The sequence below is a fragment of the Euwallacea similis genome, chromosome 34, assembly GCF_039881205.1.
Source record: "Euwallacea similis isolate ESF13 chromosome 34, ESF131.1, whole genome shotgun sequence".
Classification (NCBI taxonomy): domain Eukaryota; kingdom Metazoa; phylum Arthropoda; class Insecta; order Coleoptera; family Curculionidae; genus Euwallacea; species Euwallacea similis.
The window spans coordinates 933,257-951,462 of NC_089642.1; the positions used below are offsets into that span (position 1 = coordinate 933,257).

Here is an 18,206-nt window from a genome sequence, read left to right on the forward strand (position 1 = left end):
AACCACCCAAGAAACATGTTTTCTAAAATCAAGCGTAAAATATATTTTTTGTTTCTAAAAGCAAGCTTAACATTGGTAGGAATTTTATTCGTTCGCTGAGCACGAAAATTACCGTTTGATTAGCGCTAGCGACGATTGTTAGGGCTGGTGTGTTGGTATGGATTAATTTGCATTTGCAATGTTTATTTAATATTCTATGTTTACATTTATTTGTATCTAATTAATTTTATTTAGTAGAGGAGTTTGGGGGAATATGAAATACTATTTATCGTTTTATGCAAAATCTATGGTTAATGTCTTATTTGCGAATATTGCGAATTTGTTTTATCAGGTGTACAAGTATGAAATGCGGATTTCTTGTTCGAAAACGACATGTTAAATTTGAAAAAACGATAAAAGGTATATTCAAAAAGTCAAAGTATGCTTCGTTGCTAGTGATACACTTTGCCCACTCTGTCAGGCGATTTGTGGCTATCACGCCAGTAAAAAGCTTCTTCTTTTACCGCGAACCATTCATCTAGCCATTTTTTCACATCGTCGTACCAATCAAAGCGCTGCTCCGCAAGTGCGTGATCCATAGATGCAAAGAAGTGGTAATTCAGGCAGTGGAAAACATTGCTCTGAGGACAGCTCTGGGTGCATCTTGGTTCGTTAACAATAAAACGATAAAGAAAGATCTAAATTACAGAACAATGACGGACGTCATCAAAGACCATGCAATCAAGACATTCCAAACAACGGAAACACATCCGAATGAGCTGATCAGGAGGGCAACCGACTTCAATCTGGAAAATGCCATACCGCACAAGAGACCGAGACATCAGTTGCTGGAAAACCGATGATGAAGGGAATCTACCCACACAGATCCAAACAAATGAAAAGACTTGAACCAAGAACAGAAAAAGAGCCAAAAGGCAATCCTGCAATGATGGATGGAAGAAGGCCAGATAGCCTTTCTGGTACTTCAGACTCATCATTACGAATCAGCAACCAACGAGGGAAGGGGACGAAGAAAGAAGCGTCCAGAAGGACAGAAGAGGGCAGAACAACCCCCTGTCGGCGGGGTGACTTAAGCCAAAGATCCGGGAGGTGACCTAGACTCACCTCCCAGAAAGACACGATAAGACTTAGAGCGATGGCAGAGTAAAAAGCGATAGTCCCGCTTGACTCTGTTATCTCATGCCAAACACCAAAAGCGGCCCAAAAGCGCGATAGAGGACTCGGGCACGGGCTCGAAATCCTCTGCAAACACGAGGTGTTTTTGTAGGTGAAACCCCACACAGGCTGGTAGTACGAACTCCAGTACTGTCTTACCAACAAGATTTTTTATCCCCAGGGTCGCCCAAAAAAAAAACAAGTGGTAATCGGAAGAAGCCAAGTCGAGGGAGTAAACCACATGGGTTAACACCTCCCAGTTGAGTGTTTCCAACATGTCGTGAACTGGTTCTGCCGTATGTAAAGGAACATTGTCCTGAAGAAAAATCACCTTGTGTTGCCTTTCATGATATTCTGGTCGTTTTTGAAGCAAAGAACGGTTCAAATTGAGCAATTGTTGTTGATAGCTTTTGGTATCAATCGTTTCACCAGGCTTTAACAGCTCACAATCGACCACTCCCTTCTGGTCCTCCCACCACACACAAAGCATCATTTTCCTGCCAAAGCGATTCGGTCTTGCGGTTGATGTGGACGGTGCACTTGGATCCACCCACAACTTTTTGCGCTTGCAATTTTCAAAGTAAATCTACTTTTTGTCGCCAGTGACAATACGATGCAAAAACGACTTTCTTTTGTATTTTTCGAGCAAAATTTCACGAGTGTTTTTGCCTCTTATTCAACTAATGTGGTACCCATCTACCGACCTTCTGAATCTTTTCCATCTCTCGTAGACGAATGGAAACCAATTGTTGATTAGCTCTGCGAGTTGTTTTTGTGTTTGTGCATCGTCTTCGTTCAACAATGCCTGCAATTCTGCATCTTCGTACTTCTTTGGCGGTTTTCCTCGTTCTTTGCCTGCAACATTAAAATCGCCATTTCTGAAACTCCGAAACTATCGTTCACGCGTATCTTACGATGGAGCATGTTCACCATAAGCTTCTCGAAGTAATCGGTATTATTCAGCAGCAATTTTCTTCAAATTAAAACCGAAAATGAATACTGTTCGCGAATGCTCTTCATTTGGCACAAAGTTCGATATATTGAACGCAGTACAACACTACTGTGCAAACACTTTTTCAATTTATCATATAGGCGTGGGGGGCTCTTGATAATGGATAAAAAATTGATGATAAAAGTTGGATAAAAAAGAAAATAATAAAAAAAACAATTTTTATCCTATTTTTTGCACTGATGCGCTATCGGTTTTTCAAACCCGCATTTCAAACTTGCATACGTGGTATTTATTACAAACCGTATGTATAATATTTTACTTCTGCTTACAAGTATTTACTTTAAAATTCAATCGTTTACTATAAAAGAAGAAGATGAAAAAAGTAAAATTTGTTGACACACCCGGTTTTGAATCTAACGAAAGTACCGAGCTATCAACTGCAATATTTTCTCCTTCCTCTCCCGAATCATCATTATAATCATTATCTGCATCTAAAAATTGTTCTTCAAAATCCTCTGGATCCATGAAGCGTCTTGCAATGTTGTGCAAAACAAATCCACATATTATGATGCAGCTAATCTTATTTAACCGCCGCCTTACTTTTTTTCCTAAAATTGGAAATCTTCTTTTTGATTGACCAAAACACCTCACTATTATCATTCGATTTTTTGAATGTTAAAGATTATAATGATTTTCTTCGTCATTTTGTGGATTTCGATATGGTGTCAGCAACCATGAGGCTAAGGCGTACCCAGAATTTCTTAGTAATATCATTTGTCCATTATTTTTTATTAATGTGGGGTAAATATTGGTATTTTTTAATATTCGAATGTCATGCACTGACCCAGGCCCATTAACATCTACTCTTGTACAGTGTATCCAGTTTAAGGATGGTTGCACGTCGCAAGTGACGTAATTCCAACTGACCATACGGAACATGAATCGTTATGAAAATTTAAATTACGCGCCATAAATTATGTTGGCAAAATATTGCGACGTTGCCGTTACGCAAACATAGTTTCGCGATTTGTTTGTTTGACGTTTTATCGTACTGTTCACATTTCAAATTTTTAAATTTTTTTAAAAGTTTTTGAGTTTTTACCAGTTTTCAAAACTGTTCCAGGAACAAAAACGTCGTGCAACCTTCTACGGAAGATATATGTTCAGGTATAATATTTACAAGCTGGCAACGCAGCGGATTTTCACCCACCGCGATGACGTGCAACCATTTTTACCCTGGATGTTCTATAAATATTTCTTTGGCGTTAAAGTTGCTTGAACGTTTATGCTAGCAGCACCCTTTCTATTAACGTATCCATCACTATGGATTTTTGGTTTTTCAATTGTAATGTAACTGCAGCCAATTGCTCCTATAACAGCTGGAAATATAAACGATTTCTACCACAAGCTTTGGGCTTTCATAATTTCTTCAGGTGAATTGGGATACTTTATCCAATCAGAGGCCTTTTGGAAAATTATTTTAGGTTGATTGCTCTTGACACTATGGACTGATGAACTCCTGCGCTATCAGCAACACTTATCCGAAGCCCTGGGCCTCCCATGTATCTTAACAAGACTTCAATTTTGGGCACATTGCCTAGAGCACCAACTCGTGTTCCTCGTTTTTCAGGTAAAACTTATTTCAGATAATATTTTGACATTTTCTTGTGTAAAACGATATAGCGATTTATGGATACTTGCTTCATCACTTTTACAGGGTTTATACATTTTATTTCTATCAATGTTCATAAATTCGGCCATACTTTCGACTCCTGACACTATTCGAAGTCAGCTGAGAAGGTAACTTACAATTAGTCAAATTAACATTGGGGCACCAGTTGACAAAAATGAAAATGCTCCTATAAATTGAGACAAATAATTTTATTTACGTTGTTCTTCATAGACATTAATAGAATATATTTTTACAAACATGTTAATAATAAAAAAATGCATGGAACAAGAAATAAACTGCGATTGAGCAAAATTTAAAAAATATCTCAACTTTTCAATGTAAAATTAATATTGGGACAGCACGCATGCTGCCATAAAAAGAACATAAAAGAAATGTTGCTAATATTTAGTATGAAGTCCTGTCTGAAGACAATCAGACATTTTGGGGAACACCAAATGTCGGCAATAAACTATGCCGAAAGGGTATCATAAACCTGGGAACCTTCCCGTAATGGCGTTCCCTGATGCAGTTTATTGCCGATAGATAAAAAAAATACTGCCAAAATTTCCCAAGAATTACACTGCAGTATATCTGTGATATTGGCTGCAAATGGCCATAGTTATAGAGAAAGTTGTAACATCTGATGATTAAAAAAAAAATCCTGACTAGAGGCAGACAAAGGATCAGTTCCTGGTACAGCGGAGGACGTCCAATTTAAGCAATTGAAAAGGGTCGTTACAATGCGACATGGGAAAGGGAGTGGGAACTTACTATTGAGTCTTCCACTCACTTCTTGACGAATTCACTCTTGACCTCGTCAGAGATTAGAAAGTCGTGAAGGTTCTAAAATTACTCTTGAAATCATCAGACACCAATTACTTGTAAAACACACTTAAGCTAAGAACTTTTGTTAATGTACATTTAAAAAAGTCAAACAACCAATTAGTTCAATTCAGTTTCTCTCGGTCTGACAAAAACAAGAGTGGTCCTTCGGTAACAAAAAGTTTAGAACCAGCCGCGGAAGCAAAACCCACTAGTTACAACATTGTCCAGGGGAGTGATAGAATTTCCCCCAAGACAAGTCTTTTGGCAGTAATGACGGCAGCCAGTTTTCGAGGTATAGACGAAACCAATTTTCGGCAATATACAGGGTATTTCAAATTCGACCCTCACCATTGGGATCTCGGAAACTAGAGGAGATACGAAAAAGTTTAAATGGGGGCAAAGTTGCGCAATCTAGTGCATGATCGAATACCGTTTTCAAAATTTTAATTATCCGAGTACTTCCGAAGATATCCGAGAAAAACTAAAAATTGAAGAATCCATTTTTATTTTTTTTAGCGTTATTTGACAAGAAAGGTTAAATCCGTAAGCACATTTTCATTGTCACTTTTTCTCAGCTACACAATGACATATTCAAATTTGCGATCCGACGTTTCGTCTTTCGGCTACCATCATCAACTTTATTTTTTCTTATGGGCCCCATATTGGATTTTTCGACAAAAAAATAGTGCGTTTCATTCTGAATTCATTGATATAGAACTTCTTATAATTTATTTTTTTAAAAGCCGAAATATTTAAATAAAAAGAAATATTACATAGTTGGCCTTGACTCCATCGAAAGACTTTCTTTTGTTCGCGTTATATGACAGAACTTCTCAAACGAATTTAGAGCGTGTGCAGATTTCCAATGAAAATGAGTTTCCGAAGTGAAGAAAAACGAGATATGTTAAGACTTTATTACAAATTTGATAGGAACAGTACGAAAACAGCTCAAATGTATTTTGAGTTATATCCGGAAAGACAACAGCCGCATAGAACATTATTTAAAACTTTGGACGAACATTTAGCTGAGTTTGGTGCTTTTGAAAAACCTAAGATGAAGTATGGAAGCAGAATGAAAGAAGATACTAGAAATAACCTACTGGCAGAGACAAAACTAAATTATTATTAAATGTTACAAGTGCTCAAATTGACGACTTTTTTGTGGGGCACTTTGAAAAATAGAATATATGAGAATCGAGATTATAACACAATAGAAGAACTTAGAGAAAACATCATTACACAATGTAGAGTAATCAGAAGGAGAAATATTATTAGGGCTGTCACTAATTTAAATAGACGTGTTCGTTTATGTATGCAGGAGGAAGGTCGTCAATCTGAACACTTGTTGTATCATTTAATAATAATTTAGTTTTGTCTCTGCCAGTAGGTTATTTCTAGTATCTTCTTTCATTCTGCTTCCATACTTCATCCTAGATTTTTCAAAAGCACCAAACTCAGCTAAATGTTCGTCCAAAGTTTTAAATAATGTTCTATGCGGCTGTTGTCTTTCCGGATATAACTCAAAATACATTTGAGCTGTTTTCGTACTGTTCCTATCAAATTTGTAATAAAGTCTTAACATATCTCGTTTTTCTTCACTTCGGAAACTCATTTTCATTGGAAATCTGCACACGCTCTAAATTCGTTTGAGAAGTTCTGTCATATAACGCGAACAAAAGAAAGTCTTTCGATGGAGTCAAGGCCAACTATGTAATATTTCTTTTTATTTAAATATTTCGGCTTTTAAAAAAATAAATTATAAGAAGTTCTATATCAATGAATTCAGAATGAAACGCACTATTTTTTTGTCGAAAAATCCAATATGGGGCCCATAAGAAAAAATAAAGTTGATGATGGTAGCCGAAAGACGAAACGTCGGATCGCAAATTTGAATATGTCATTGTGTAGCTGAGAAAAAGTGACAATGAAAATGTGCTTACGGATTTAACCTTTCTTGTCAAATAACGCTAAAAAAAAATAAAAATGGATTCTCCAATTTTTAGTTTTTCTCGGATATCTCCGGAAGTACTCGGAAAATTAAAATTTTGAAAACGGTATTCGATCAAGCACTAGATTGCGCAACTTTGCCCCCATTTAAACTTTTTCGTATCTCCTCTAGTTTCCGAGATCCCAATGGTGAGGGTCGAATTTGAAATACCCTGTATATTATATAATAATATTCAGTTCAGTTTTACTAGATATTGAGTGCTCACGTACTTTTTGATCAAGGTAGCCCCATAAATTTTCTATAGGGTTACAGTCGGGGGATAATGGAGGAGTTTCCAGTACCTTAGGACAGTTGTTTGCTTCGTTATGCGAGCTTTATGCTTGGCGTCATTATATTGGTAATACTGGAAAGTGTTGCGGATACCAAATTTTTCAGCACTTGCGTGCAAATTTTCTCGTAAAATCTGTATATAGTGATCTGCATTCATGTTCCCTTCTATGAATACCAAAGAACCCTTGCCTTGTGCCGAAAAACACCCCCAAACCATAACATGTCCTCCTCCGTGTTTGATTGTCGTATTTATATTTTTACGTTGCAGCTCCGTATTGGGTTTTCTCCATATTTTCACTTTACCGTCGCTCCCAAAAATATTATATTTTGATTCGTCAGAAAAAATAGCGTGTTCCCACTAACTTTCCTCCTTGATAAGATATTTTTCTGTGAAATCTAGACACTTCTTTTGATTAGCCTTATTTATAAAGGGTTTATTTCTAGCTGTTCGAGAATGGTATCCCCTGTTTTTTTAATTAAATTGCGAATAGTTTGAGCGGAGATTCTATTTCTTGTTGTGTTCAGAAGTAGTCACTAGTTTTGGGGCACTTATTTTAGGATTTTTTTCTACTTCATGGATAATAAATCTCTTCTCATACACAGATAGCTTTTCGGGTCGGCCTTTCTGCTTTTTTAAAGCAATCCTATCTTTCTTCTTAAAAAGTTGTAAAATGCTCCAAACAGTGGTTTTCGGGATATTAAACAACTTCGATATTTTACGACACGATTTTCCTTTTGCATTTAACTAACTGACGCTGTGTATCAGAAGTATTTTAACTTCTTCGCGACATATTGCTTAAATTTTATAATATGCAATAACGTTGAAACTCACAAAATGATGTTTTTCTACTTAGGAGAAAACTGCTATTTACATTACTCATATTCATACTTGTTTATGTCTTTTAGTATGTTTACGTAGCAGCATGCGTGCTGTCCCAATATTAATTTTGCATTGAAAAGTTGAGATATTTTTTTAATTTTGCTCAATCGCAGTTTGTTTCTTGTTCCATGCATTTTTTTATTATTAACATGTTTGTAAAAGTATATTCTACTAATGTCTATAAGAACAACGTAAATAGAATTATTTGTCTAAATTTATAGAAGCATTTTAATTTTATCAACTGGTGTCTCAATATTAATTTGACTAACTGTCCATTGTTGCTAGTAAATACTAGAAGCACACATTTTTATGCATATAAAATGAAACATTTACCATCTTGTGATGTAAATGCTAAGAGTAGTCCTGGCTAGTAATTACTTAAGTTTTTATGCTTACCAAGTGAAGTATTTTCTTCATAATCTTCTGTAAAAGCATTTACTGCTCTTTATGCATATGACCCAATGTCACCACATGAAACTGGTCTGTTTCGGCTTACAAATGTTCGAACTTCCTCATCCTAATAGGTTTTCAAAGCCCCCATTATAGTTTTGTCAAGAAGCTACATTTTATTCGTTGTGTGGGATGGAAAGCATAAGATCGTTACAAAATGTTGTCTTCCTAAAATGATAACATCCAAGTTTTTGATTATGTATGATATCCATTGATATGTAAAAAAAACAGGTGTTCGGCTGTTGGTTTAACTTTTCGAATAAAATGTTCAAACCCTTGGATGAAGATATCAGTTTGCGCCCAACCGAACGATGAAATGCAAACATTGTTCCAGGAGGAGCTTTTTCAATTGCGTACCGGAGTCCTTTCTTGGCAATATCATAAATGGTGGGACAAAGATGTCGTTTGCATTCATACATAAAATGGCAATGACCCCTTTCAACTGATATGAGGACACTCACTTGTTTTTTTCCTCTTCTGGCAACAACTTCAGGACATTTACTCTGTACAATGCTCCAGCCAGTTTCGTCAATATTGCACAGGGTGTCCCATTTTCGTTGTAATCGTCAGATATCTCGGTTATTAGCAAAGATATAGAGATGCAGTTTTCGAGAACTTGTGTCATTTTTTAGTGAAACTAATGATGACGTTGACAGAATTGATTCGGCTATCTTAGTCTTTGTCCTATAGTCTTTTTGAAAATATTGTATTTTGGAACCTCCCCTATAGATTGAATATGCGCCAAGTTATTGAAATGTAAAAACGGTGTCGGATAGAGATTTTTACGTAGAATCCAGTGGCGTACTCAGATTTTATTTATAATTAATAGTTTTCAAGATATGAATCAAACTTATGTTTTTTTTTAATGGGACACCCTGTATATTTTTAACTATTTTGATTCCCCTAAAATACAATATTTTTAAAAACGCCCTGTAATGCAAAAACTAAGATAGCTGGATCAATTCTGTTAACGTCATCATTAGTTTCATTAAAAAGTGACACATGTTTGCGAAAACCGCATCTCATATCTTTGCCAATAACCGAAATATCCCACGATTACAACGAAAGTGTGACACCCTGTACTTTAACACCAGAATAACTAAATTTTTCCACCAAGTGCTCAAGATAATTTTAAAAAATATTTGTGTTTCCTTTAGTGAATCCCACTGCTTTCGAAAAAGAAGTTCCCGTTGCCTTTCGGCTAGTTAAAGTCTTCTTGTGGCGATTGGGGAAATAGTGAAGACAGTCACTTCCCACGGATTCATTAACAATAGAGAATTAATTTTTAATGTTATTCCGCGTAGCTAATTGAAAAGCCATAAACCGAACATCTTTGCATGTTCGGCTAAATAAATTCCATTCCATTAATAAAATGTGGTCAACTAACTCTGTTTCGAGATTTTCGGGAAGAACAGATTACCTCCTTAATTTAATTTTGACTACTTTGACAACACTTCCAATGGTTATCGATCTCAATAACCTAAAAAGTGTTATCCGTGGGACCGTAAAGCGATCGGTTGCTTTCTTGTAACACATTTTTCTTGAAATCGCTGACTCTAAGGCTTTATTTATATCGTCTTCATCTCATTTTTTTCTAAGAGGATATTTATTTTTCTTCTCCTTTGTACACTTTGCAAATGGATGCCATATTCGACTAAAAAGTAGTGAAAAATTCTTCTGTTAATAAATTTATATAAGCTTATGTAGTAAAATGGAGAATATTCCATATCATATCCTTACAGATATTACTGACACGATCAATATTTTTATTTGTAGACTCAAAATTGAAAGACATTTTCGGAATTCCACTTCACACATAGTTTTATATTACGTGTCACAATTACTTACCTAAATTTATAACAATTGATATTACTGGAAATACAATACACTGAAAATTTTAAAGATCGCTCAAAAAACTTTGAAATACGCACAAATAAATGTAAAAAATTTAAGGTTATGTTCAGTAGATCCCAGGATCCGGCATTATTTTAAAAAGCCTTTTGAACACTTATATTTATTTGCACTCCTGGGCAAGAGATGGCACTGACAAACATTAGGGAAATGGGCATATTCCATATTTCCCCAAACTCTTCCACATTGTTATTTTGCAATAAGAGGACGTACATATTTAGATTAGTTGTCTTTCCTAGGATGAAAATGAACATTTTTAATGCAAGTTAAGTTAGCAACGATGCTGATGAAATGAAATATTTGGGTTTGTGTTCGGTGTTGGTGAGACATTATGGGTGAAACATACACTCATGGACAAAATTATCAAATATGTAAAAATGTGTATAATTATTTCTTGAAAAAATAAATTCTGATTAATTAAGTTAATTACACACTTAGTACAAACAGTTTATTTTACAAATTTTATGTGAACACTATTAAGTTGGGAGAAGAAAAACGTCAAAAAGAAATATTGCTAAATGTTATGAAAATGAAGAATATTCACTGAACTTAAATGCTACTTAGATAACCAAATCTTAGTGATTTGATTGAAATAAGAGCACAGTTAGTAACGGGTATTTTTTTCTCGAGTTGTTATTACTGCATGTATCCTTCTAAGCACCTTACTAATTAGAGTTTTAATGTACTCTCCAAGGAATTGCATTCCATTCATATTGTGCTACAAATCTATGTCCTTTTGTTGTAGTTGGAACGGGATTTCTTCTTCGTATTCGGCGTTTTAACTTCCCACATGTGCTCTATCGGGTTTAAGTTTGGACTATATGGTGGCCAATCTAATCTGTGAATCTAAACTGCCTCGAGGCAATTGACATAATGCCAGCAGCATGTGGTCGAGCGTTATCGTGCATTAATTCGAATCTTTCATATCCAATATGGCCAATATATGGTACAACAAGATTTTGAAGGATATTTTCGATATACCTCTTAGCAGTCAATCGTCCAATCACTTCCACGAGGTGGAAGTGATTGGACGATCCCAACTAATGCTTCTCCAAAGCATTATGCCTCCACCTCCAAAATTAACGCTATGTATGAGATTGCAGGTGGCGTATCGCTCTCCAACTCTTTTATAGACGTGGTTTCGTTCATCCAGATTCCATAATTGAATTCCAGCCTCATGTGTAAACAAATTTTTTTTCCACTGCTCAATATTCCACTGAACATGTGTTTTGGCAAATTGTAATCGATGCGTTTTATGATTTTGGAGAAGACGAGAAATTATAGCAGAACGTCTTGGCTTTAAACCTGTCTCTTTTAATCTTCTCTTAACTGTTTTCGAACTAACATTAATTCCTCTTACTTTTAATAACTCATTTTCGAGATGGATGAATGTCCATGTGCGATTTCGTGTAAAATTAAGTATCAAAAAATGGTCATCAATTGCTGTTGTACACCCTTTTCACCCCTGCTCGGGTCTTCGTACAAACTTTTCAGTCTCTTGATACCTTTTTAAAATATTCGATACTGTAGATTGACTCTTTCTCAGACATCGTGCAATATCTTTTTAGGTATGTATATCCTTCGTTATGTAGAGTTACAATTTGTACCGTTTCAACTTCACTGCAGCATACCGGTGGCATACTGTTGTTTTAAATGGAAACAATGAAAATATGAATCACTATAAATTCCTTAATTTCATCACAAATAACTTATATTACTATATTTTTAATAAGATATTTAAAGATGTTTGCCGTGAAATACGAGAGATGATCTAACTGTCACTAAGATAAATCAAACGTCAAAATGTCAAACGTCAAAAATTAAACAAATGGTCATATCCGCTTACTAAATGAATAATTTTAATAGATATGCAAGTTTACTGCGATAATTTAATAATATTTTCTAGTAATAGAGATAATAAAAAATATTCGATAATTTTATCCATGAGTGTGTTATAGGTGAATATTTCGCAAACCTATTTAGCAAAATACTATAGAAAATATCACGTGTGCAACTCGAAACCGTTGGCGATGTGTTATCAGATTCATGATAAAATCATAAAAATTATGGATTTATACTTTCTTCTACTATTTACCGGTTAAGTTGCAATGGATGTCGAAATAGAAATCGAAACCCTGTACGAGCAAATATAAGATAGACGCGATATATGTCACCACCTGTTCCTGCAAAGAAGCATTTTTGAACTATAGTTCATGCGGTTAAACTTTGGCGGGTTGCATACGGGACACCCTGTATACTTACGAATTTATTCTCCTGCCGTCAAAATTATTTCGAATAATCTGGAGAAACGGTTTAAAAAGGCCTAATAAAAAATTGTTCAAGCCCTTGGTGCATCACAATTACCCGTACCTAGTAACTTTGCTCATTCTAGTTAAAAAGGATACATTTCTTTTCCCTTGGATCTATCGAACTTTGAAACCATCACAGTACAGGCTCCACATCCTCCTTCGCCACATCCAAGTTTAGTACCGCAGAGGCGTACTTAAATGTTGTTAAGGAAAAAAGGATCACAAGTAATTGATATTTTAATTAGATTATGTGTAAAACGTATACTTAGACGTACACTCCAGCAATTTACCGTTAACGTATAATGCTTTAGTTTAGGAGCAGAGTCGTAGGCACTACTTGTAAGCGTAGCCGTGAACTTTAGATCTGTCAGGGTCAGTAATATTATTTTCAGAGCCTCAACAAAAATCAATATCTTCGTCACATTCATTCATGCTCATAGTATTTTATAATTAAATATAGTAGAGAAGTTAAAGGCCAAAACTGCCGATTTTTCAATCACAAAATAAAATTTGGTGGGTCAAGGTTGTATATCTTTCTGTCCTCTTTCTGCGCAGCTTATCAGTGCAGCAAAATCGGAGCGTTACGCTAGCGTTTACATATGACGTAAACATGCATACGTAACGCAATATTCCTCTGTAAGCAGTACACATGCGAGCAAACTTAATCTCAGCCGCAACAATAACGTTCAAGTTTTTTTGTGGAACTTAAAGTGTCTATACAGGGTGTTCCAATCTTTAGAAGTTAATCTTTAACCACTATTTCTACATGGGAAAATAATCGTAGTTTGCTGTATAGGTTATATCCTAAAAATGTTTCGCAACAGATATACAATGCGTTAAAATTTTCGTAGCAAACTACAAATTTATTCATTTCTTATAAATAGCTTGATATATTTTATTGTAATTTTGTAGGTGTTACTCATATCAAACAATTAATTTTTTGAAGTAAAATATAATTGATTTTAACAGTAGCGTACCTTGAATATATTTAAAGAAAAAAACGTACGGCACTGGTTTTCCTCTACTTAAAAATCACATTTGTAGCGTGCATTCATTTTTGTATGAAAAGATATTGAATCTTTTTTGTGGAAACACGTCATTTTAGAGAAAAAAACTTAAAATCGTCTTAATACATCAGCAATTCACGTTTTTTAACAATATATATATATATATATATATCAACGGTCCTGCCAAAAGGGTAAAAAATGTGGTAAAAGTAATGAGCATATCTAGCATAAAAGGTCAAACTGCATTAGAGCTTTGACCATAGAACATGTTTTTGCAAGTTGGCCGTGAAAACTTCCTCAGACTCCCATGAAATTTCTAAATTTCCTTACGTAACTCGTAAACAAACTACAATAAATATTTTATTGCCATTTGAAAGGCATACGAGCTTTGTTAAAAAATTACTGGAAAATGAAATCTCACTATTTAATTTTCCAGAAATCGGAAGAAGTTGTCTAATAGCGTCACGAGATTAGTACGTAGTTTAGTGCCTTGTTATAGAATGCGTTTTTACGCACTACGCGGTGCTAAGTTAGTTCAGGTTAGTATGAAAAATGTCAACGAGTACCGTATGCGTGTTTTAAGCTAAAATTAATGCTCATCAAGCTCACGGTAAGAAAATAGTTATGCAATCGACTGCAATTTTTGGAAAATTTATTATTCGTGTTGGTTATTACTAACATGCTGATAATAAAGTTTTAAAGAAGAGAAGTTAAACCGAAGCATTAATAAGACGAACCCTTGTTAAAGTTAACCCAAAACGTTAACGAAAGTTTCATTTGAGCCCTTAGTACAGGATGAATCTGATTCTCATCATCTCAGTTAGTTTTAACTCAGAATAGGGTGCAATTCTGCCACTCCAACAATTCCTATTTATGTGCGAGGCGTTATCCTCAAAAAAAAGTAAGAAAAAAACAGCAATCCGCCTCAAACGCATAGAACATAGTATGTACTTGTGTAACTTCAGTCAGTGAACTGGATATTGGTTCAATATTAGGCATTTGAATACAAAAAAAATAATACTATAAAAATTATAAAAAAAGTAACATAGAAAGGATACACTTAACCCTCAAATAAAAAAGTAATGTCCATTCGGGATCTACTTTGGAATCTTCAATCTGGAAACAAATCATGCATTTTGGATCGGGATTTTGGTATTCCAGAACTAGACAATCTTTCCTTTTGTAGGATGAGGCCAATGTAATTTTTTTACATAATTTTAATATTACATTTAATATATTTTATGTTATTTATTATATTTTTATAATAATTTTTTTTCAAATAAAGGTAAAAAAGCGAAAGCAAAAGTTAAGTCCAAAAAATAAAAAAAGTTTCTTACCTTTTTCCCATTCACATAAAATACTAAAATGTCGCTAACATCTTTTTCCTTATTTGGGACCACCATATTGAAGATCAATCTGTGTCTATTTACACGTTTCTGCGTGAGTTAAACATAAAAGTGTGCTTTGTGATAATAATATGTTATTATATACTGCCTATTCATGCAACAACGAAAACAAGTACTGCTCAATTGATAAAGTATGTTCTGTTGAATATTGACTTAACAATTCGATTTACACCGTTGTACAGAGTGGTATGTATACACACCGTGCTGTTCCGAGTGAGTCGAACACGGGTAAAACCTGTCGAATTGACTAGCGGCAAATTTTCTCCTATTGTAATGCTCGAACCTCTCCACAATAGGCCGCAAAGCTGTTATTTTACTTCGAGCTATCGAAGAAGGTGGTACGGTAAGGTATTTTTCTCTGAATCGTCAGGAAAAAATTATTCTAAAAATGCCGAACACTTATAGTATTTCCGAAAAAGCCCAAATCGTAAAATGGCATTGCCAAGGTCAGACCTATCGTCAAATCAGGCAAACTTTTTCGGAAACATTTGTAGAGGAAAATAGACCAATTCCTATCATATCAAGTTTGCACGCAATTGTACATAATTTTGAGACACTGAAATGTGTTTCACCAAAGACACATCAGAATCTTGTTGTACTCCACGAAGATGTAGAGTTCAAACAGATCCAGATCTGTGCTATAGCCACTGAAGATCCCACTCTTCCTAGCGAACACATTGCCGATGAAGTTGAAACTAGTGGTTCATATGTCAGGAAAGCCCCCAAAAAATGGTTACCGATCATATAAACCTAAAAAAACGCAAGAGATATTTCCCGCAGATCATTTTCATAGAATGGAATTTTGCAAAATAGTAATGGAAAGATCGAATAATGACCATAATTTTCTTAAAAACGTTCTCTTTACAGACGAGTCGACCTTTCCATTATTAAATCGACCTAATTCTATGTGTGATATTGATCTCGGGAAAACCCCATAAGTTTTTGAGGTTCGCACTTAGTATCCTTAAAAATTAAACGTCTGGGGAGGTATATGGGGTGAAAATGTGATCGGTCCATTTTTCATTGATGGACTTTTGACTAGCACTTGAATGTGCTTCCACAACAAATCGTGCCCAAAAATTTAGAGAGTCGTTAGGAATCGATTTTGTGGAATCTGGTTTCAACAGGATGGATGCCCTGTGCATAATAGTCGTTTAGTCAAGGAATACTTGTCTCAAACATTCCCACAACGACTTATTATAGGGCAAGAAGGGACTATTTTGTGGCCTGCCAGATCTCCAGATCCCTCTCCAAACGACTTTTCTGTGGGAGCACGCAAAATCTGGCATTTATGGCTTTGATATGGCTAATAATTTGGATGAACTTCGACTAAACATCGAGATATTACAGTATCTAACAATCTTTTTCGTATACATTAATTTGTTAAAGAAAATACTCGATTTTCGCTGTGAAAAAAAATTTTTTTTAGTGTTTCTTTTATTATTAACAATCAATGTATTTTAAATATACGCATTTATGTACAAAGCTTTCAAAGAATAAATAACAAAACTAATCAATAAATTTAACAAAAATACCTCATTTTCATACATTTTTGTTCGTACACTTAATTTTAAACATGAAACTAAACAAGATTTTCGATTAAATAATAAATGATTAATACTTTGTCGAGTAGTTATTTGCTGTGATGACCGTTTGACATCTTCTATTTATAGAATAAACTATTTTTTTTAACATTTCAGGACTGATTTTTTAAATTCTTGTAATACAATGTTTTTTAATTCTGTTTTTGATGAACTTTAATGTTTTCTTATATGTTTTTTTAATTGTCTACAAACGTTCAATTGGGTTTAAGTCTGTTGATTGTGGAGAGATTTTTAACAATTTTGAAACATTCCAAATTAGCCATTCTTTGTTGATTAAAGCTGTGTGCTTAGGATCATTGTTATGTTGAAAACTGTAAATATTTGGCATACCTAATTTTTGCGCACTTTGTTTTACATTCTTTTTTAGATTATCATTATAACTATGTTTATCCGTAATACCATCTATAAAATAAATATTTCCAACTCCATTTGAGAACATGCAGCCCCAAATCATTAGGGATCCATCTCTATGTTTTACGGTCGGAAGTGCATTACGAAGATTATTATCTTCATTAACTTTTCTTCACACCCTATGGATGCCATCTGACTGAAAAAGATTAATTTTTATATATAAATATGTATACTTAAAATACATTAAAAATACGTAAAAAAAAAAAAAAAAAAATCATTTTTGGACTGCGAAAATCAAGTATTTTCTTTAACAAATCCATGCGTACGAACAAGATTGTTAGATACTGTAGCTGTAACATACTACGAAATGTTAGGTTGGACTACTACCTAGCTCAGGGTGGTGGGATTTTCGAACCTTTAATTTCATTTCTTTTTATTGTTTTATTATTTTTAGAATTTTAAATTAGATTTTATTTTATTATTTTTTGCTTAGAGAAAATTCTTTCGTTTCAAAGAAAGAATGAATGATGTAATTCTAAGATCATTTTAGAGATCGACGTATTTTATTACAAGCACAGCCGCCGCTGTCTACACTCCACAAATATCAAAATTGTACTAATTTATTTACGGTACTAACCGCGCACTTGTCTTAGCGCGGGCGTGAGAGGGGCACAGATATGGGCATGATTCGGGTAGTAGTAAGTTCGACAGGTTTTACCCGTGTTCGGCTCACGCGGAACAGCACGGTATACCAAGAACAAGTTCAGACTACTTTGAATCACATATTAATTAAATTATGCCAACTACATTAATCTACACTAGTTACAATTTCTTAGTAATCGATTGAATAATATTTCCACCTCAAACTATTCATCGAGGTTAAATGTTAAAATTTATACACATATGTCATTCTACCTTATAATAAATCTTGGAGCGCTATTTAATGCAGATGATTTTCTCCTAACAAAAAACGGAAAATAATAGTTAGGGAAATGAATATCGTCAGAAATTCAGCAAACATATAAAATTTGATTTAGAAAGTACTACATTTTTAACCGTTTGGTTCAATGTGTAAGGTTAAAAATTTAGCGCATTTCGAATAAAACGTGATATTTGCTGAATTTTTAACCATATTCATTTGGCCAATTGTTATTCTCTATCTTTTGTACGCGGAAAAATATCCACATTAAATAGCTTCCTAAGATTTTTAACAATAAGCTGGAATAACAAATGTATGTGCATTTATTCCTTTATATCAATGATTACAGGTATTATAGGTTTAAATTTTCCAAACTTCAAACAGTGCTTTATTAATTTTGCAACCCTGAAACCATTGAAATTGCCTAAAAATATTATAATTTTTATAAGTATATACAGGATGCCCGGAAAAGTCTTGTCGGAAATTT

At 34.4% G+C, this 18,206-nt stretch overlaps 1 protein-coding gene across 2 annotated transcripts in view; it reads right to left on the bottom strand.

Annotated features, from left to right (window-relative positions):
- ry (xanthine dehydrogenase rosy) overlaps positions 1-15,002 on the bottom strand; it is a 41,387-nt gene extending 26,385 nt beyond the window's left edge. Inside the window, exons 1-3 of one of the 2 annotated variants that reach the window (XM_066404320.1) lie at positions 14,777-15,002; positions 14,498-14,555; positions 12,529-12,625 (exon numbers count right to left, since the gene is read on the bottom strand). In XM_066404320.1, the coding sequence (XP_066260417.1) occupies positions 12,529-12,625; positions 14,498-14,555; positions 14,777-14,842 (221 nt within the window). In that variant the 5' untranslated portion in view covers positions 14,843-15,002. The remainder of the gene's footprint in view (positions 1-12,528; positions 12,626-14,497; positions 14,556-14,776) is intronic. The other variant, XM_066404321.1, reaches the window with a different exon arrangement.
- Between the last annotated feature and the right edge of the window lie 3,204 nt (positions 15,003-18,206).